Raw genomic sequence first — 21719 nt, 5'->3', positions numbered from 1 at the left:
TAGTCCTCACAACAACCATGTCACTAGGCACTATTATTCCCGTTTGACAGTTGAAGAAACAACTCCAGAAAAGTAACTGGGCCAAGACCACACCTCTCCTAAGACTTCCAGCTGCAGCCTGTGTTCCTATCCACATACTTGGCTACCTAGGGATATATAGGGATTGTTGCTTCTTAGCTTTTCACCAGGCCCTTATCAGTGAGTCTGCAGATAGAGATTTGGGAGACACTGACATAAAGGTAATAACTAAAGTCACCCTGGGGGAAGAAAACTAGATGCTGGAACCATCTAGAAAGTAGAACTCCGGAGAACCTCAAAAATGGGCCAAGGAAAAAGAACAAGAGCCAAGAAAAGGAGAGAACCGACCAAATGGAGCAATCCGGTAAGGCCAGTAGATCGAGGAAGACCACTGAAGAGCATCCTTTGGAGTTGGCAGTAAGAGGTTGTTAATGACCGAAATCATTGAACCCTACAGGTGACATGGGTGTCTTTCATGAAATGTAATTTCATCTCAGTAAAGCTGTTAAAAAAAAGTCACGGCCGGTAGAAGGGCTGCTGTAGCAGGGCTGACAGCTCATTTGCCAGGCTTCTCCACGGAGCCTACCTCATCAAGAATTCTCCGTGCAAAGCCATTGACATTTCTCTGTACAACTGTTCTTTGTCATTCCATTTTTAAAAAGCCAAAGGAACAGTTAAAAAAAAAAACCTTGTTTTTTCCTAACATGCTTTTCAATCAAACCGTCTCCCTTGTCCTGAGAATAAATGCTCTCTGCCTCCCAGGGCCTCACTGGCGCCATCAGCCCCTTCCCCTTTTGTCTTCCACGGCAGAGCTGGCAAGTCCTGGTGACGGTGGTTCACTCTAGCCTTCTTCTGCCCTCCCTGCTCTTCCCTCACGTCCGTGTGGCTCACTGCAGCTTCCAGGCTGGCGGTGTCTTCCTCAACATTCACACAGTCTTCCAAGATGTACACATGGGCGGAGAGGCAGGCATGGGTGTCCCTAAATCTTGGCATCACTGAGTACCTACAAAAATAAACACAACTGCAGTCGCCTCGCTCACAGTTCTGAGCCCCAGCTCATCATCTGATCTTTGCAGGGATCTTACCGCTGCGGGCCTTGCAAACCGGGGTACACTGGTGATCAGACAAGGGGATGCAAAACCGAAAGGAGCTGCAGAAATCCTGAGCTGAATCCTTGCAGTGTGAATGCACAGTGCATTGAAGAGAGGCAAGGGGATGTGACATGTGTGGTAAGTTGTCTGTCACCTGCTCAATGATTTTTTTCCTCTTCCATTTCAAACACCAAGCCCTCCCCAGTTTCTCCTTGCTTCCAGGTAAAAAGTACTCAGAAGTGAAAACATTTCAATTGAGACACACACAGAATTTTATAGTAACAGGGTCAGCTGAGTTCGCGGAGAGCAATGTGAAGTCCATCGAACATCAGCTGCCTTTTCTCTCCCTGTCAGTCATGGGTCAACACCATTCCCTCAGGCACATCAGTGGTAGAGCCCTCCCTCCACTCTAGCACAGAGTAGATATCTACCCACAGAGTGGTAGATACCCTCTGTGGAGGGCCAAGAAGTGGGCGGCAAGAAGCGAAGGGGCCGCCTTCCCTCCCTCCCTCCCATCCACCGCCCTATTTATTAGGGGAATGTATTAGCATACTGCCATCCTTTCTAGCTGTCCTTAGAACCTGGCCTGATGCTCCAGGAAGCAGGTTGGAGGGAAGCGGTAGGCTGTTGCAACTCTCAGAGAACCCTCCTGTCTCCTGCCAGTGAACGCGAGGGGACAGAGGGCACTTTTCTGTCTCCACCTGCACCCAGATTCAGGAATAGCTCAGCGGATGGCCACTCTTCTCCCTATGCATTACCCAACCCTGGAGCCCATCTGGGGAGGAGCTGGCTGGCAAGAGAATTGACGTGGGTCTCGGGCCAGGTGGGTGCATGCCGGGCCCTTGGTGAAGAAGAGGGCCCTTTCTGACACCCACTCCTAAATCCCAGGCTCCAGAGTCCTCAGGGCTTCTAGACACTGAGAAGTCAGCCACTTCAGCTGCTTCCCAGTAAGTCAGGCCCATGGCAGGTGGCCCTTCAGACTGTGGGACTCCCAGGTTCACGACGGTCACTCCTGAGCTGCAGGATGGATTCTGGGAGACGCTTTCTCTCTTGTCTATACCTTGAACTTAGGCTTCTTTATCATTATGCTCACAAAATTTTCTACTGGGAGCATATCGCTTTTCAAATATTGGAAATGAGAAGAATTAGAATGAAGTTGAAGAAATGTAATAACATGCATTCTCTCTGGCAGCACAGATAGTCTGTAACAAGGTCCTGACAAAGGAGCAGGCTGGGTCAGAGGGAAAAACTCCACAACTTGCCTAATTCCTGTTGCCTGGGCATGTTTATTACCATTGAGAGGCGAGTGTAAATCTGTGTTTAAATCCTAATTTTCTGTGAACAAATTAATGACTTCCCTGGGATGGTGGGTGATGGAGCTCTTAATATGTTTTTGAATTTGTAATAAGGCACGACAACAGATGGTAAAGGATTAATACACTTGGTGTGACTACTAAAATAATTTAATCTGCCAGAAAATGGGTCATTAAAAATGTATTTGTTCCTAGAGGAAATTTTTTCTTTCATTAAAATGAGTCAAGGACCATACCCCATGGCCAAGCTTTCCAGGCCTTCTGAAGGCCCGCTGAAGCAACTGCACGGAAATAGGGGCACTTACGGGAGTGTCTTTGGCCTCCTGCCTTCTAAATTCCCGGTTGCAGAAGGAAAGCATGGATGATTGAGAACAGGCAGGCTGCCGCTTAGGAAGTCACTGGTCTTCAATCACCTTCTTTTGATTAGCAAGGCCAGGAAATTTAATGTTTATTCATGTCAAGTTCTTTTTCCCTAAACCCTGCTTCTGTTCCTCAGGCTCTCTGTCCTCTCCCTGACTTTCTGGTTCCCTGTCCTTTTCTAGGTCCTCTTCCTCACTGTTCGTTCCTCTGTTCTGCCTTCCCCCTCTGCAGGTGCCTGTCCTGTTCCTGGGCTGGACCCCCAGGTCCTACCTCATGCCCAGGGCACCACTTACTGAATAACTTCTTTTGTCTTCAGTTTGCCAGCGATCCTTGCTCAATAGCCTAGTTGTCTCACCTACAATGGGGTAACAATGACCTTGCAGTGTCATTGTAAGGATTGGAGACAATGGGTGTAGGGTCTGATACAGAATAACTATTGATGCCTCTTATGCTGGCAATGAAGTGAGGGCTGGTGACGACAGGGTACTTGGGTAGACTTTTCCAGGGGTGGAGAGAACACACAGGCCCAGCCCTGGACCTGTGGGAATCTTCTTCTGCTAAAGGGCATGAATAAAGGTAAAGCACCTTGGAAGGTTACTCTTTTGATGGAAATTGATTTAGAAGACTGTTAAAATCAGAGATATGACTGCAGTTCAAGAATGATAAGGGAAGTGGCACAAAAGCCACATGCATTCGTTTCTGCTGGGAGAGGAAATTGAATAATCATGTGGAGAACAGGTTAACAGTAACTCTGAATTACAAATACCCTTTGAACCAGGAATTCCACACTAAGACACCAGTACATGTGCAGAATGACCTATGTACTAGAGTAACCTGTTGTAGCCTTGTTTGCAATAGAAAAATGTTTTAAAAACCAGACACCCATCAGTAGAGGACTGGTTGAATTCATTAAGGCACATGCCTACCACTTTGGGTATGATATATCTGTGACCACTAAAAAGAGTGACATGATCTACATGGAGTGATATGGAAAGAGCTCCAAATAAAGTACAGAACAGTGGATATAGGTGCTGTCATTTGTGTTAAGAGTCAAAAGAAAAAGAATGCGTGTATTTGCTTGTCTGTGCATGTTGTATCTGTGGAAGTATACATAATAATGGATGGCCTGAGCCAAAAAAAATAGGAATGGGGAGGAGTCTTGGTTCTATGTCCCTTTGTACCTTTTGATTCATAAGACTATTCAAAAAATAATAGTTTTAAAATCCTACCCAACAAGGCGGTGTAGCTCTGGGCCCTCCCTCTGGGGAAGCACATATGATTAGCAGGGATTCACAGGGTCAGAGCTGAGGCCCTTGTCAGCCACCTGCCTCCTCCCAGGCTTGGTTTCCCGAACTTCTCCTGCGCTTTCCCTTCACAGTGTGGCATTGGTTGGGCTGGCGATGGCTATATCTGCGGAAAGGATGTGGACATTGACAGTTACCCCGACGAAGAACTGCCGTGCTCTGCCAGGAACTGCAAGAAGGTAAGGAGGGCACACAAGAAAAACACCACATTCGCTGTGGGCTGTCCAGAGCCAGAGCTTATATGGGGGAGGGTTCCATTTAAAACTGCATTTTGAAAGTAGCTGCATGTCAAACGTAGCCAAACAGCCATCAACAGGAAAGTCAGGCGGCTACAGTCAGTCTTGAGGTTAGAAATCATTTCTGACCTAAGACAGATGTAGATGGGGGTGGGGAAATACGGAGAGGTTGATAAAAGGGTACAGACGGGATACGAAGGGATAAGAAGAATAAACCTGAGGATCTAATGTATAACATGGTGACTATAGTTGTTAACCCTGTATTGTCTAACTGCAGTTGGCTAAAAGGATAGAACTTAAATGTTCTCACCCACATACAAAGAGCCAGTGAGATGTTGGATGTGTTAACTCAATGGTGGGAATCCTTTCACAACATAAAGGTATATTAAATAATCACAGTGTACACTTCAAATATATTAGAATTTTGCCAGGTATACATCAATAAAGCTGAAAAAAAAGTCAGATGCAGATGTTTCTCTGAGCTCTTGTTTCTTCTCCTTAGGATAATTGCAAGTATGTGCCAAATTCTGGCCAAGAAGATGCAGACAGAGATGGCATAGGAGATGCTTGTGACGACGACGCTGACGGAGACGGGATCCTGAATGAGCAGGTACTTGCTCTGCCAGCCGGGCGCATGAATTGCCACATACCAGGGATGCAGAAGAAAGCCTGCGAAGTCCCCTATTTGTATTAGTCATTCCCCATGGTAGTTGCCATGCCTGTGATCCCCTGGCATCGCGGCTCTCTCTCCTGAGTTCTGACAGCGCATGACAATGGGGTGGGGCTGGCTGGCATCCACTGCAGGACCGGAGACCTTGGAGGGATTCAGTAAAGTCTGATTAAATGGTCTTCTGATCCGTTAGGATAACTGTGTCCTGACTCACAATGTGGACCAAAGGAACAGTGACAAAGATATCTTTGGGGACGCCTGTGACAACTGCCGGAATGTCCTGAATAATGACCAGAAAGACACTGATGGAGATGGAAAAGGAGACGCCTGTGATGATGACATGGATGGAGATGGTGGGCTTGTCTTGCTTTGTCTTTTATGTGGGACTCGTGTGTCCTTTTGCCCTTGTTCTCTGTTAGGAGCAGAAATAGCATTGCTAACTCAGAAGGCCTCCCACATGGAGTGGTTTCCTGCAGCTTGTGTCTGGCCCACCTCTTTCTATGGAAGGAGACTCCATAGCCCACTCCTCTATTTAATAACCTTGGGCGTTTCTGGAATTCTATATCTTTGCCAGAAACTTTGTGGGGATTACTTCAAGCAGCGTATTTGCAGGCCATGTGTCTTCCTAGAAAGAGTAGATCTCCCCCACCCCCACTTCCCACCTGTGAGATTCCTGGGAGCAGAGAATTGCATGAGGGGGCCTTGAGCAGGGTCACAAACTACAGATTCTGGGTCTGGCTCCTCCTGCGGAGAATCAGGCATCTCCCGGAAGACGGGCCCTTCCCCTGCCTATTCTGGGAAGAGTGTGGAGGCAGGAGTGGGCCAGCTCTAGGCTCCACTGAAGAGGCCTTCTAGTGTGGGCTGTGTGAATGGCAACCCCCAGAGCACAGTTTGAGCTCTGGAGCCTCTCAGGATGGGAGGCAGAACATTTGTTTCTGTGTAGCTTCCATAGCATATAGATGACTATCATCAAAGTATAGGCTGGATGTGATAGTTTTTGAAAAATATTTCACATCACAAGGGCCTTGAAGGAAAATCTTTAGAAATACACTCCCGGCCCTCCACCTACTCACCCACCACACACACACACACACACACGGCTCCAGAATATCCACACCTCCCTAAAACATGACCTCATCCTCTGCAAGCCCTACTGATGATCAGATCCAGTGGTATGCTGGTAAACCAGTTCAACAAACCAAAAAAAGCTCCAAGATGTAGCATTTGCCAGTTTCTATGCTATAAATACCACTCCCACCATGACTGATTACAGGCTGCTTGCATGACAGGACATAGACAACAGTTGGGAAGAGGGGGGGCACGGTGGGCCCAGCCCTTGGGTCCCAGTCTTTATTCACATCGCCACAAGGTCCTCCCTCTCCAGGGCTGGCCCACCTAGCCCTCATGACCTTTTCGTCTGGTTACATGATAGTCCTTGACATCTTGCACAACTTCTGACTGCATGGAGAAATGCCTCAGATCGCTGTTCATTTTTAAGTCTCCCAGAATCCATCCTTTGAGGGTACATCCAGATAAGTGCTGAGAAAGGTAGTGGCTCTTGGAGGACAGCTCAACAGAAGTCCCTCACCCCAGGCCTGGGTAGAGGCTTGATCTCTTAGCACCCTGAAGCCTGTCTTCTAGATCTGTGTATTCACCTGACTCAGGGAACCATTCCTTTCTTGTAGGAATAAAAAACATTCTGGACAACTGCCCAAAAGTTCCCAATCGTGACCAACGGGACAGGGATGGTGATGGCGTGGGGGATGCCTGTGACAGTTGTCCTGATGTCAGTAACCCTAACCAGGTGAGGAGCGTTTGAGGGCCTCATACTCTAAGCTGAGCTCCCCTATGTGAAGATTCTTTAAGACCGGTGCCTAGAAAAACAGCAGAGCACACTGGCTCAGCTCCTTGCTGTTGCACTTACCTACCAGAGCAGACATGGTAGAATTGCACACCTTAGGTCTGGAGGTGGTAGGAAGAACGCTTCACGAGACCTAAGGCCCTCTGGGCTAATCTCATGGGCTGTAGAGTGCCTATGTAGAGTGCCTTAGTAGTAGGAATTTAATGATGCCCAAAACAAGTCTTTTTGCTGGAAGGAAAATGTAGCATGGAAACTAACCTTTGGGAGCCTGTGCCCTTTTAGTCCCCAAGCCCCTATACAGCCTATGTCTGGACATTTCAGATGAAGTTCAGTTAGCGCCGTGTTGTTTCCCTTCTTGCTTCCTGTCTGGATAATTGGGTATGATGTGTCATGTATTTTTAAAGCCCTGAGAGAGGGGCGTCATTGTTGCCCTCTGTGACTCACTCCCATTCTGGCTTAATTCCAACATGCAGAAGCAAAGCCAAATCAGTTTGCCTTGTCCCCATGCCTTTGGCTGGCTCTCCTCAGACCCGTGCCAGAGTTCCACGTCTCCACCTGCCACCATCCTGCCCCGGCGCCCTTTCCAATCAGCTCATCTGGTGTGTAGGCAGCCCAGCCATGTGGCTTGATATTTTGGAAGGCTTTTTTGACAATTCAGCATTGTGCCTACACCAATATGGTGCTGTCCTTTTGCAGTTCTGCACCAACCCAATTCCAGAGAGACTTCCTGAGATGCAGTGGTGAGGGGCCAGATCTGCCTTCTCTGGAACGTTCTGTGCATGAAGGCCCAGGGATAAATAATTACATGCTCTGTTCTCTTTGCAGTCTGATGTGGATAACGACCTGGTTGGGGACTCCTGTGATACCAATCAGGACAGGTAGGGCACATTTCTCAGCTGCATGAAGGCCCGATGAAAAATTTAGAGGGAATTTTAGCTTTCGGAGCTTTCTGCTGCCACCTTGCTTTGGGATCTCTCTGAATACATTGAGAGAGATTGAGCTACGGGTGGGAAAATAGCCCTGCCTCTGGCCAGGGTCACCGCACTTCCTTGAAAGTTCTCTATAGCCAGGTGACGGTGTCAGCAGGGGCCACGAGGCACTCCAGCAAGTGAGATTCTAGCACAGGAGAGGCAGTAGAGCATCATGCTTCAGACCCGGGCTCTGGATGATACACAGCTAGATAAATCCCAACCCCTTCACTTACAAACTACCTAACCTTAAGCAGGTCATCAAATCTCTGTGCCTCAGTTTTCTCATCTGAAAAATGGGGACGACAATGGCACGTAGCCAGGTCTGTTGTGAAGATGGAGTTAATTTACGAAGAGTGCACATCACAGCTTCCCTTACATAGCTAGCACTCAGTAGGTATGAGCTCTTTTATTATTATAGTCTTTCAGCTCAGGGAAGCTTCACTATCATCCCAAAATAGGAAACTGTCAGTTTGCTGAGAGATCACTGTTATTTCATTGTCCTTGGAATTTTTTCGTGTTGTGTCCCTTTATTGGTGGTATTGTCCTGTGCAAATGAGTTTTGTCAACCCGTCTAGCCCCACACGATGTAGTCCTATATTAAGACACAGGGCTGGATCAGATGCTGTAGCAACATTAGCAAGAACACAGACAAGTGTATCTCTGCCCTGGAGGCGCCTGTGGTCCCAGGCTCTGTCCCCTTTCATCTCCATCAGGGATGCTTGTCGGGGCGGCAGGACAGGGATGAGAGAGGGAAAGGACCCTGGAAGGCAAAGCAGGGCCTCCCTTCTCAACCCCTGGGAGGTGGCCCTATCCCCAGTGGTTCTTGAGCCCAACCTTGTGCAAGGACAGCTGCCATAAAGTCCCATTTCTGTCCTTGTGCTCAGTGTCCTTGCTGCAAAGTATGTGTCAGCCAAGTGCACTTAATCCTACTTCTCAATGCAGTCTCAGTTTCTTCATCTGCAAAGTAGAGAGAATTAAATGCACCTTGCAGGTTCTGTAAGAATAAAAGCTCAAGTAGGTAACGCTGCTGGCAGAGTGCTGGTCCACAGGTGACCTGCACCAAACAGTGGCTGTGTTATTGTTACCACCACACGAGGAGAGGGCCACAGAGTCTGCCCTAGGAGGTCTCCATTTCTAAGTGGAACCTTCCCTAAGGGATGGACATCAAGAATGTTCCTTGGTGCAGGTGGTCTTGCACCGACTGCCATCTACAGAATCTCTAAAATATCCTATCCTGTCACCCTGTAGATATTTGCCTAAAATAAATGACTCATTCTGCTACATTCTAATTCCCATAAACTTGAACCTTCGGGAGGAGGACAGGAACTGCTTGTTTTTGCATAAAAATGTGCAAGGCCGTATAGAATGGCTGCTGATGGAAACGGCTCGATCTTAGGATTTAAAAGTCAGCCCTGCTACAGGCACAGGAATTCCGCTGTTTGAGCCATGTCATCTTCTACTTGCCCAGGTTGGCCTCGTTTTCTCTGGGACCCATCTGGGACATGTGGCCTGGAGGGCATGGGCTGGTGTCTGGCTTCCCTCCCCTGTCTGGGATAGGCCATGGGTAGAATGAGGTGAAAGGGACATCTGCTCTGATACAGAGTAGCCAAAGAGGGCCTCCATCAACACGGGGAAAAAAACTCTGGGGACAGGGCAGTCTCCTCCTCGAGTGGCTCTAAGGCCTGGAAAAAAGAAATGTCAGGTGGAGAATGAGGGTTCTGAGAAGTGCTTTAGAGCAGGACTGAGCCCAGCCTCCATGCTTGCCTCTCAGGCAGGGGCCGCCCCCTCCTCTCTGCCATTCTTCCTGAGGCATGCACATATGATCCTTCTTGGGTCTGCTGGCCAGGGATTGTGAAGAGGAATGGAAAACACTGGAGGGCTTCCTAGCAGCCAGCACATACAAGTACTCTGTCATAGATTAAATTGCAATATGCAAAATTCTAATCACAGAAGCATTTAATCTTCATAACAACGCAATGAGGTAGGCTCTGTTACTCCCATTTTACAGATGTAGACACTGAGCCACAGAGGGGTCAAGTATCACGCCTGGGGCTGCATGCTAGTAAGTGGCTGAGCCAGGATTCACTGAGCAGCCTGGCTTCACTGCCCCTCACTTTGTTCCCTTTGCACAGTCTCAGCTGGAGGTGGCGGGGTGTGGGGAGGTGATCACAGTCCCCAGGGACTGATAGGAACATCTGGTCACAAAACCAGAAATCAACCTTTATCTTCTTGAGTAGGATATGATATGCTTGTTTCAACAACATGAGGAAGTGGAGAAAATGGTCTCGGAGGCCCACAGGGCAGCCCTGTCTAGGGACATGTGGGTCAACAGAGACCAAGCCCCCACACCCAACTCTTGCTTCCTCCCTGCTCTCCGGTCACCTGTGCCACAAACCACCTCCTCCTCCTCCCACAGTGATGGAGATGGACACCAGGACAGCACAGACAACTGCCCCACCGTCATTAACAGCGCCCAGCTGGACACTGATAAGGATGGCATCGGTGACGAGTGTGATGATGATGATGACAACGATGGCATCCCAGACGTGGTGCCCCCGGGACCAGACAACTGCCGGCTGGTCCCCAACCCAGCCCAGGAGGATAGCAACAGTAGGCGGGCTCAGCCTCGGGTTGCACGGGGGCCCCCAGGCTCCCTTCTGCCAGGCACATGGTGGCACGCTTCTCCTAGGGCCTGAGGAGCCACAGTTTGGGTGGTCAGCAGACAGCTGGTAGACACCACTGGCGAGCTCCGTCAGAGAAGCACTGCCCTGCAGCCTCTGAGTAGCCCTGGGATGATGTCACGTGGGCCAGGGAAGCAGCCACACGATTCCCCTCAAAGGGCTTGGGGAGCTGCTCGTCTCACAGGAGTCCCAAGCTCAGATGGCTACAGAGGCGAGGCCAGTAAGGAAGAGTGTGCACAAAGCCAGAAATGACACAGAGTAGTGAGGACCTTGGCGAGTGGGGGAGAGTACGCCCATCCACAGCTCAGCAGTTCAGTTCAAATATCTTAATACCAGGTCAGCTGAACAAAACAAACCATGAGCCAGAGGAGCCAGAGAGCCTAAGGATCACCAGCTGGTCTTAGAGACTGTCTGGTGATGATAATTTCCCTGTTTTTCATATGTTCTAGAGAAAGTACTATAGATGTTTGCTTATGTAAGATCAGCCTTAAGATTCACCACTTGGTGAACCCCAGCATCCTGACCCAAGGTTTCTGACAAGATCAGTTTTATAGAGTTGCCTACCACACCACTCTACCCCCAGAAAATTCTTTTGGTCACCTACAGTGGGGTTCAGCAACCAACCATGATGACTCCAGGATGGGGCTCGGGGCCACCTCAGACATGGCTGCTGCTGGGCTCCTCTGCCCACATGGGTGGAGAGTCATAGCCCTGGAGGTGGGGTGTCATAGCCCTGGAGGTGGGGTGTGGGCTCCCTCCAGCTCCTTGCCCAGCCCTGTCTCCGTCAAGCACAGAGTGGGCAGTAGCCAGCTCCTCTCCTCCTCCCCCGCCCCACCCAGGTGATGGCGTGGGAGACATCTGTGAGACTGACTTTGACCAGGACCAGGTCATTGATCGGATCGATGTCTGCCCAGAGAATGCGGAGGTCACATTGACTGACTTCAGGGCCTACCAGACAGTAGTCCTGGACCCTGAAGGGGATGCCCAGATTGATCCCAATTGGGTGGTCCTGAACCAGGTAAGCGTCATGTGGTCAACAGCAGCTCAGCTCTGCCTCTCAGCACAGGTCGTCCTGGGAGAAGTGGGTAACAGTGACAGGGGGCACTGTTTCGGACTGCACTTACTCCTCATAATCACCCTATGACAGAGCACTTTCATTAGCCCTGTTTTACACATCAAGTCCCATCAATCCGAAATGATTGCTCCGGGTAGCAATGCAGGTGATGGCTAAGAATGCTGGAACTGGGACCCAGGCAATCTGACCCCAGAGCCATGCTACTGATCTCTCCAGGGGACTGCCTCCTGCATGTCTTCCTTATTGTGTAGCTACAAAGAGCAGGCACAGAGAGGCTTGGGTTTTTTAGTGTCACCCAGAAAGTCACATTCATTAGAAGTCTATGTTCTCTCAATTAAGCTGATTCAATAAACCCTTAATTACAGTTTTAGCAAAATAATCTCTATTCAGCTTCTCTTTCCCCCCTCACAAGTATGTGCTTTCTTTGAGGACATAACAAGGTAGAACAGTTCCTCAGGTAATTAAATCTTTGTGTGGAGGTCAGACCTTGCTGACCACTCACCAATGGTGCCAGAGGCTCTGGGCTTCCTTGAGCTTTCTCCACCCTCTAAGATGGCCTTCAACTCTCTCTGCAGGGCATGGAGATTGTGCAGACTATGAACAGCGATCCTGGCCTGGCAGTGGGTATGTCCAGGGCATCAGGAGCACGTGTATAGAATCCACTCGTTGCAGCTCCTCATGTGGCTGGTCTGCCTCTCTGATCTTCTTCTGATCCCTGCAGGGTACACGGCATTCAACGGAGTTGACTTTGAAGGGACCTTCCACGTAAACACCCAGACAGACGATGACTACGCTGGCTTCATCTTTGGTTACCAAGACAGCTCCAGCTTCTACGTAGTCATGTGGAAGCAGACAGAGCAGACATATTGGCAAGCCACGCCATTCCGCGCTGTGGCGGAACCTGGCATCCAGCTTAAGGTACCAACAGCTCTAAGATACTCATCTCTCTTCGGAGCCCTCTTTTTAAATCCTCTGTTGTCCCATGTAGCATTTAGTTCATCTGTGAAATCGAGGTGTTTGTGCTACAGTACACCCAGGGCTTGGCCTTCATTCTTGGGTACAAGCTGTGTCCTAACCTCTGGGTTACTGATGGTGAAAATGTCAGTCTGAGTAGGGCTCAAGAGTTGGGAGAGATTTGGGGGTATGTCACCAGGCACAACATACCAGTTTAACTGGCTAATCTGTTCCCTTGATGGGGCCAGCTGTGTACAGGAGGGCTGAGCCGCTGCCTCCCTCCTGCTTGGAGAAAAGGCACACTTTAGAGCTCTCAGAAACACATGTGGGGAGCAATGGATTTACAGCAGGAAAAAAAGTGGAATGGGTTAGTGGGGTATCAGCCAGAGCTGGTTATTAAAGGGTTGAAGGTCACCTCAGGAGAAAGGGCATTTAAGTGTTTACGCTTTTGTCCAAATCCAAGACAGCCAGATTGTAACCATGAAGTCACCACCCCAGGGACCCAGGAAGCAGGAAGGGTGGTCTGTGTATTTGGTTCTACCGTGCTCGTGTCCTTTCCAGGCTGTTAAGTCTAAGACAGGCCCAGGGGAGCATCTCCGCAACTCCCTGTGGCACACCGGGGACACAAGTGACCAGGTCCGGCTGCTGTGGAAGGACTCGAGGAACGTGGGCTGGAAGGACAAGGTGTCCTACCGCTGGTTCCTGCAGCACAGGCCCCAGGTGGGCTACATAAGGTACGTGGAAGACATCTCACCTTGCACTTGAAGCAAAGCACATCCTCATTGTACGTCACAGAGCCTTCACCGCCCTGACCCTGGATGGCCCTCCAAGGGCATGCTTCCAAGACTCAGGCCATGGCTCCCAGAAAAGTAGTAGGAGAAAGGCACCCAAGCTCAAACTAACCAGCTGGACATTACGGCCCAACTGGGGGTAGAGGGACTTTCTGCACGGGAGGTGTCAGCGTTGGGGAAGGAGGTGCTTGAGTGGTGACCCCCTTTCTGCCATGCTGACCACTGTGAGGCAAGGCGTGGGTAAGCCTCCTATCCACACCTGCCCTGTATGGTGGCTTGTTCACGAATATTCATGCTGCACTGCGGTGGGTCCCTTTTTTGGTCTCTTCCCCTCTGGACTATCAACTCCCTGAAGACAGTGCCTGTATCTCCTTTTACCTTGGTCTCCCCACTCTCAGGCCTGTACCACATGCGGCAGGAACGGATCTTCACGTGAGCCAACACCATCTGCCTCATTTCCCTATAGGACTATTTAAAAAACAAGCACTAAAAACTCTTCTCAGAAATGAGGATGGCTTAGGCTACATCTTTGAAATTTAGACCATGTACTTACTTGCTCATTCCTCAAACGTGCAGATCAACACCAACGACAGCTTATGTAGACCAGTTGCAGTCTCCTGACCAGGAAACCAGCCTGGTGGAAAAAAGAAAATCATGGTGGCTAATTCATGTTTTGTTCTTCTTTGAGCATTTAGTCAAATGTACTGTTTGTCGCACAGTAAGACGTTCATGTTCTGAGCCTTATGAAGCCTAATGCCTTCTTTTCTGTCCCAAAATGCAGTCATAGAATATACAATCTGCCTGCACATAATTTGCAAAACTAATTCCCTAACACTGTAAGAGAAAAATAATAATTTATGACAAAATCATGTAAATGCTTAAACACCACTACACCACAACACAAAATGAAATAGAAGCAGTGACATTCTAATGCAGGTTTTTCTGCTGGTGAGTTAACTTCTAACAAGGTGAACAACTCTTTTTAAGCAAAACAAAGTAGTCGTTTCTCAATTTACCGCCCCCCCCAAATTCAGTATATATTAAAACAGTGCAAAAAATACTTGATGTTCTCAAGTAAACGGAAGTTAGGGTCTAGGCCCGCCCTGATAATTATAAGCAGGGTTTTCACCTACCCAAGTGTCTGAAGGAACACTCCAAAGGAGTATAGGATGCAGGACAAGTTGTGACTGTTCTCTCCAGGGCTTTGTAAGCCATTCAGCTTCCCTGGCTTCTGTCATAAAATGCCAGACAAAGAGCCACAAATTTTAAAGAATTTTTTTTTCAACGTTTTTTATTTATTTTTGGGACAGAGAGAGACAGAGCATGAACGGGGGAGGGTCAGAGATAGAGGGAGACACAGAATCGGAAACAGGCTCCAGGCTCCGAGCCATCAGCCCAGAGCCTGACGCGGGGCTCGAACTCACGGACCGCGAGATCGTGACCTGGCTGAAGTCGGACGCTCAACCGACTGCGCCACCCAGGCGCCCCCAAGAGCCACAAATTTTAAAGCCCTTGTTTAGGGGAGGGCTGTTGCTCCCGTGGAGGATCACTATTCTGAGATTGAACCAGGTGCTACCAGTCAGACCTCAGGAAAAGCAGTGATTTTTCAGTATGTTGTCTGGACAAGGTAACTCACAGGACAATGAGGTCACAAAGCCTCTTGGCCATGGTTCACACTGTGGTTTCTCTTTAACTCATCAGCAAGTACCCATCGAATATGACTCTGTGCCCAGCATTGTGTTAGGCTTTTGGAGAGAAAGAATATGGGAGGACAGGAACATACAGTCCTTGACCTCATGGAACTTCCAGTCCAAGAGGGAAGGGGCCACAGCTGGAGCACAACCCAGGGCTGTGAAAAATGGAGTATGAAACAGCAAAGATGTGGGTATTTAAGAAGTGAGGCCCCTCAGGAGCACCTGGGTGGCTCAGTCAGTTAGCTGGTTGGCTCAGGTCACGATTTTGTGGTCCCTGGGTTTGAACTCCCTGTCAGGCTCTGTGCTGACAGCTCGGAGCCCCGAGTTTGCTTCGGATTCTGTGTCTCCCTCTCTCTCTGACCCTTCCCAGCTCATGCTCTGTCTCTCTCTCAAAAATTTAAAAAAAAAAAATTTTTTTTAAGTGGGGCCCCTGGGTCCCACAGTGGGTGCTTCACCTTGACTTGGGTTTGAGGTTCATGAAGACCGGCTTGGGCTGTGTTGTCCGCAGAGTGCGCTTTTATGAAGGCTCTGAGTTGGTAGCTGACTCCGGGGTCACCATAGACACCACCATGCGTGGAGGCCGGCTTGGCGTGTTCTGCTTCTCCCAAGAAAACATCATTTGGTCCAACCTCAAATATCGCTGCAATGGTAATGTGCATTCTTATTATTATACAATATTATTACTATCATTAATCAGAAAACGCCACCTTATTTTTACAGCACATTTTCTTCTCAGGAGCTCCAAGCTCATGCGGCATATTCGTTAAAATGTAACAGTCTCTGTGTAACCAAAGTAAATGGTAGATCTCATTTTTCCTACTTGGTAGATGAGGACATTGAGACCCACAGAATTTAACTGCTTGGCTTAGGATTTGGGGTTCAGTGAGAAATTCAGTCAGATTTAATTTACGGCAGCCTTTATTTTCTCATGGCTCAGACATAATCACACTCAAAATCCATTCTGCCTGCTAATTTCCTCTAGGCCTATGAATGAGCACTCCCGGGCTTTAAGCCAACAATTTGCAAAGCAGCCTGAAGTAGAAAATGGCTGTGGAGGCTTCAGGGGCCTGTTGCTTAGGCTGACAGTGACCCCTACAGGATGCTTGCGCAGCACGAGATGGTCCCGGATTCCAGGTGGAAGGAACTTTACTAACCCTGCTGTGCCTGTTCTGGTTTGCAGACACCATCCCAGAGGACTTCCAAGAGTTTCAAACCCAGAATTTCGATCGCCTGGATAATTAAACCAAAGAAGCAATCCATAATTGTTTTTCCAAGCACTAAAGCCATATATTTTTTAACTTACTACACCTTTTTTTTATATACACTGTGCCTGCCTTTTACCAATCCAAATAATATCAAACTTTTTATATGGATGTGGCAATAAAGAAGAGATAATTTCTAAAGCCTGGGCTACTCAGACATTGCTTACATGTGGCTCAGGCTTTGATGGTGTGTATGTGCTTCTCTGAGGTATACATCTTGAACTTGTAGGGGGAATTTTTGCTTAGACTGGGTGAATCAGTGAGATTGAGCAAGTGCGTGAATCAGGAAACTCAGGCCGAAGGTCTGATCACTGGTCCCTCAGGTTATCTTCACATAAAAGCCTAACAGTGCCATTGCTCACCTCAGCAGCCTCAAAAACACATGCTCAGGGGAACCTTCCCCAAGAAGATTTTTCCTGACCAGTCCTGGAGCCAATCTGTCTAATTCCTTCTGACACCCTCCCCCACTCCACACACACCTTTCCACACCCGCACATTCAGCAGTCATTGTGCTTATTTATATATTTGGCTCCCCCCAGTGGAATGTAAGCTTACTGACATCAAAGACCATGTCTTAACTAAAATCAGTATTCCCAGTACCCAACATAGTTACCTGAAATATAGTAGATATCCAGTAAATGTTTGCTGGCTTGCTGGCTGAATGCCTCTTAAGTAACAAGGACAAAAGTGTAGATGCATCATATAAGCCCTTCCACAACTCAAAAAGCTCTTCACAGGGGCGCCTGGGTGGCTCGGTTAAGCACCCAGCCCTTAGTTTCAGCTCAGGTCATGATCTCACAGGTTTGTGAGATTGAGGCCCATGTTGGGCTCTGCACTGACAGGGTAGAGCCTGCATGGGATTTTCTCTCTCCCTCTCCCTCTGCTCCTCCCCCACTAATGCGTGCTCTCTCACTCTCTAATAAATTTAAAAAAAAAAACCCTCACAACATATGCTCTATGATTATATCAGTAACCTAATTTCAGTGCCTAATTTATACATACCATTCCATTTATAAGGCAAAGATCCAGGCCCATTTTTATAAACTCCCTAAGAATTCTGTTTTAAAGAATATTGCTGGGTAGTAATATATCCTCCTATTCCAATACTCCTGGAGGTATCTTAAGTCATAAATAGAGGATAAACACTATCACCACAGTTTTATCATGATTTCAATAGTCCTAAAGTACGACGCATATGCGTAAGCAATAGGAGATATGCAGGATTTCAAGACAGCCCGCTACACATGTAAAGCCTAGAGGTGTCTGTTGCCTCCTAATTCAGGACACTAGATCTCCCACATCAAGGTCTTCAGTGAGTGGACAGAATTCAGGCCTGTCTACCAATTTTTCCCTCCGCTGACACTGTCTAGTCTCCCAGGGGAACTATGTTACAGGAGATACTGTTCAAGGATTTCTGGACCATACTGCTGTCATGGGCTTTTTTCAGTTTGTGGTTTCACACCTATAATTCTTTCCCAATTCCAAAAAAAAACTAAGAACAAGTTCATTTCATTAGAGATCATCCTCTTTCAATCTTAGTCCTTTTCCTTTTTTTTTTTTTTTAATCTCACTGAAAGGTTATTATTTACTGAGCCCTTAGGGCCTCTTGGAGCTCTCTGGCCCATTTGGTCTTCCACACACTTTGTCAACAATACAGTTAGGTTACACCTTTATAGCTATTTTTATGCCCTTCTGCTGAGTCTTTGGCACTTTACTAGGCAGTCTGTGATGAAAACCACAAATCTGTTTCTTCAGAGATCTCATTCTCATCACCGAAGTATATACCAGATCCTGGACAGGAAATAAACTACTCTGTAAGTTAAAGAGAGTGTGTTAATCAGATCTGCTTGTGAAGCTGAGCTGAATTCTTACAGTATTTTGATCGGACTTTCAGTGAGCCTGATTTCCTTATCAAAACCATCTCTGGCTCCCATATTCTCTCCTTTACTGCCTCCCTGATGCTGGTGGAAAGAGGAGGCAGCCTTTCTGTCCCCTCCCCACCCCCAAGTCTCCCTGCTGTTAGCAATGCAGCTGCTCTAGGAAAGCAATATACCCTTAGGAAAGTTTCTTTGATACTTTTGTGTCTATAACCATGCTAGTACCATTGGCCTATAAGAGATCAAGAATACAATTGTATCCCTTAGGGAGCTTATTAGACCATTGGGAAGACAAAGGTCATTATATACAGAGAGCAACAGACCCAGTGATGTGCTGAAGCCAGTGCTTACCAGCTCAGGAGAGCCAACTATTATGTTTTGAAGACAGGATATCCCGTCAAGCTGTTGATGGTTTGATATTAGCCATCATGAGAATATTTACACCACAGAAATTGGCAAACACTACAAAGCAAGGCTCCAGAGAGCTGATGGTCAAACATTTACCAGCACACAACTGGGTGGGGTATACTATCCTGTCTTATTTCTGGTTGTCCCTCCTCAGTATCTTGGGAAATGCTGTAGAAAGCTTGAAACTTTCAGAAAACTTCTTCTTTAAATGGAGAAGCAACAGGAAAAAATGTAGAGAAGAAGCTTCTGGACACTGGTCTTGGCAGTGATTTGAATATGATGCCAAAAGCATTCAGCAAAAGCAGAAGTCAGCAAATGGAACTACATCAACCTCAAAAACGTCTGCACAGCAAAAGAAACTAAATGTACATCAGATAAGGGGTTAATATTCAATACGTGTAAAGAATTCATACAACTCAATAACAACAACAAACCCTGATTTTAAATGGACAGAACTAAACAGACATTTTTCCAAAGAGGACATCAAAACGGCCAATAGGCATATGTAAAAATATGCCACGTGACCAACCATCAGAAAAATGCAAATCAATACCATAATGAGTTATCAACTCACACCTGTTAGAATGGCTATCATCAAGACGAGACAAGTGCCGGTGAGAATGTGGTGAAAAGGGAACCCTTTTACACTATTCATATGAATGTAAATTGGTCCAACCACTATGAAAAACAATATGGAGGCTCCTCAAAAAAATTAAAAAGAGCTACCATATACCCAAGGAAAGGAAAACAGGAGTTCAACCACATATCTGCACTCCCATTTATCACAGCATTATTCACAATAGCCAAGATATGGAAACGTGAATGTCCATCAGTGAAGTAAAGGATAAAGAATATGTGGTAAATATACATGGTGGAAAATTATTCAGTCATGAGAAAGAAGGATATCCAGCCATTTGTGACAACATCATGGTCCTTGGGCACAGTATTCTAAGCAAGGTAAGTCAGAGAACGAGAAGTACTGTATGATATCACTTACATGTGGAACAGTAAGTGCCACTGGGTGGCACATTTAAACATCTGACTCTTGGCTTTTGCTCAGGTAATGATCTCATGGTTCATGAGTTCCAGCCCCACATTGGCAAAGAGCCTGCTTGGGATTCTCGGTCTCCCTCTCTTTCTGCCCCTCCCTATGCACGTACTCTTTCCTCTCTCTCAAAAATAAATAAACTTAAAAAAAAAAAAAAAGATTGGGGCACCTGACTGGCTCAGTTGGTTGAGCATTCGACTTCAGCTCACGTCATGATCTTGTGGTCCATGAGTTCGAGCCCCGCATCAGGCTCTGTGTTGACAGTTCAGAGACTGGAGCCTGCTTCAGATTCTGTGTCTCCCTCTCTCTCTTCCCCTCTCCAGCTCATGCTCTGTCTCTCTCAAAAATAAACAAACGTTTAAAAAATAAATAAAAAAGATTGATGGTGTTTAAGGGCACAAGCTTGCAATAAGTAGTAAATAAGTCATAGAGATCTAAAGTCTATACAGTATAATGAATGTAGATGATATTGTACAATATTGTACTACAATCAAACTTACTATGAGACTAAAACTTAATTATCCCAACTGCTAAAAAGAAAGAATAATTATATAACATGATAGAGGGGTTAAATATTGCTACAATGGCAATTATATTACAATATATAGATGTATCAAACTAATAAGTTGTATGCATTAAATTTGCACATTACATGTCAAATATATTCAATATTTTAAATGTGGAGAAGTGGAGAAAGTTGTGAGAATCAGGAAACACTTGAAAAAGGCTAGCAAGATGCCTGCGACAAACTATAGCAATGGCCTAGCTGGTGTGGTGCCCTCTCCCCCAAATTGAAACCTGGGAGTTTTTAATATTTATATTCAACTCTAGTGCAGAAACTCAAATTTCTATGAGAGTTCCATCCATGTTAGCAAGGTCTTCATTTGAATCTTATTAACGGCCCTTTCCCCTCCTTGCTCTCCCTTTCTCTCAAAAATAAACAAACATAGGGGCACCTCGGTGGCTCAAATGAGCATCCAACTCTTGATTTCGGCTCAGGTCATGATCTCACAGTTTGTGGGTTTAAGCCCCACATCAGGCTCCATACTGACAGTTCAGAGTCTGCTTGGGATTCTCTCTCTCTCCTTCTCTCTGCTCCTCCCCAGTCACATTCTTTCTTTTTTTTTTAAATGTTTATTTATTATTGAGAGAGCACAACAGAGCATGAGCATGGGAAGGGCAGAGAGAGGAGAAGACACAGAATCCGAAGCAGGCTCCAGACTCCGAGCTGTCAGCACAGAGCCTGCCGCGGGGCTTGAACCCACCAACTGAGACACCGTGACCTGAGCCGAAGTCGGAAACCCGACTGAGCCACCCAGGCACCCCATCTCTCTCTAAATAAATAAATAAATAAATAAACTTTAAAAAAATATGTAACTAAAATAAAAAAATTTTAAAAACATAGAATAATTGCCTTATAGAAATAAATATAAAAGAAGAATAATCTTATTAATACCTCTAAGAGTGTGAGCAGCCCTCACTCACTCATGATTTCATACTATTATCTGTCTTCCTCCTGACTGTTCACTGAGATCAAGGGTTCTGAGGAAATGGGAGGAGTGATGGAAAAATGAGAATGTCACTGTGGGGAAAGACCATTCCAGGGTAGACACCCACAAGATGAGGGAAGAGTTTGGGGGGCAGGAGGAGGGCCCTGGGCCATGAAGAGAAGCCCCAGGGGCATGGGAGGAGGGGCTGAGAGGGAAGTAGAGCACCCCCAAAAAAGGAAGCTCTTGCTTCTCTCCTTCCAGGTTATTATTCCCATATCTCAGAATTATCATGGGAGGTTATCCTTAGCTTAATTTTAATTCTGGGCTATAGAGTCAAAGAAAATGAGAAAGATGCAACATCTAGTCACCCATTATTGAAGTATCTGTAAAGCATTTTTTTAATGACCCAGACTAGGAAGATAACTCAGAGTATATTCAAGGGACAGAAAAGAATCTGGTCTGAAAAAAACTTGAGAACTAAATCATTTATATGAACCTACAAAAGTGGGATATGAGGTGCCCTTGTTTGAGGGCACACAGTCCACTGAGAAGTTTACCCTAAATTTCTTGAGACAGTGTAGTGTCCTTAATGGGTAAGGATTTTTAATTCCTAAA

At 46.8% G+C, this 21719-nt stretch overlaps 1 protein-coding gene and 1 long non-coding RNA gene across 2 annotated transcripts in view; one reads left to right on the top strand and one right to left on the bottom strand.

Annotated features, from left to right (window-relative positions):
• THBS4 (thrombospondin 4) overlaps nucleotides 1-16422 on the top strand; it is a 45254-nt gene extending 28832 nt beyond the window's left edge. The window contains exons 10-22 of the mRNA XM_078448589.2: nucleotides 1095-1247; nucleotides 4161-4265; nucleotides 4825-4932; nucleotides 5186-5345; nucleotides 6678-6796; nucleotides 7679-7731; nucleotides 10241-10434; nucleotides 11345-11523; nucleotides 12156-12204; nucleotides 12302-12498; nucleotides 13096-13268; nucleotides 15528-15667; nucleotides 16200-16422. Of these exons, the coding sequence (XP_078304715.1) occupies nucleotides 1095-1247; nucleotides 4161-4265; nucleotides 4825-4932; nucleotides 5186-5345; nucleotides 6678-6796; nucleotides 7679-7731; nucleotides 10241-10434; nucleotides 11345-11523; nucleotides 12156-12204; nucleotides 12302-12498; nucleotides 13096-13268; nucleotides 15528-15667; nucleotides 16200-16261 (1692 nt within the window). The 3' untranslated portion in view covers nucleotides 16262-16422. The remainder of the gene's footprint in view (nucleotides 1-1094; nucleotides 1248-4160; nucleotides 4266-4824; nucleotides 4933-5185; nucleotides 5346-6677; nucleotides 6797-7678; nucleotides 7732-10240; nucleotides 10435-11344; nucleotides 11524-12155; nucleotides 12205-12301; nucleotides 12499-13095; nucleotides 13269-15527; nucleotides 15668-16199) is intronic.
• Nucleotides 12493-14585, bottom strand: LOC132681233 (uncharacterized). The gene is made up of 3 exons (XR_009610956.3): nucleotides 14459-14585; nucleotides 13875-13959; nucleotides 12493-12816 (listed from the first exon to the last, which is right to left on the bottom strand). It is a non-coding gene; the product is annotated as an uncharacterized LOC132681233 (long non-coding RNA).
• Nucleotides 16423-21719: the final 5297 nt, after the last annotated feature.

The sequence above is a fragment of the Panthera onca genome, chromosome A1 (genome assembly GCF_046562875.1).
Source record: "Panthera onca isolate mPanOnc1 chromosome A1, mPanOnc1 haplotype 2, whole genome shotgun sequence".
NCBI classification, from domain to species: domain Eukaryota; kingdom Metazoa; phylum Chordata; class Mammalia; order Carnivora; family Felidae; genus Panthera; species Panthera onca.
This window is presented reverse-complemented; position numbering and strand designations above follow the sequence as displayed.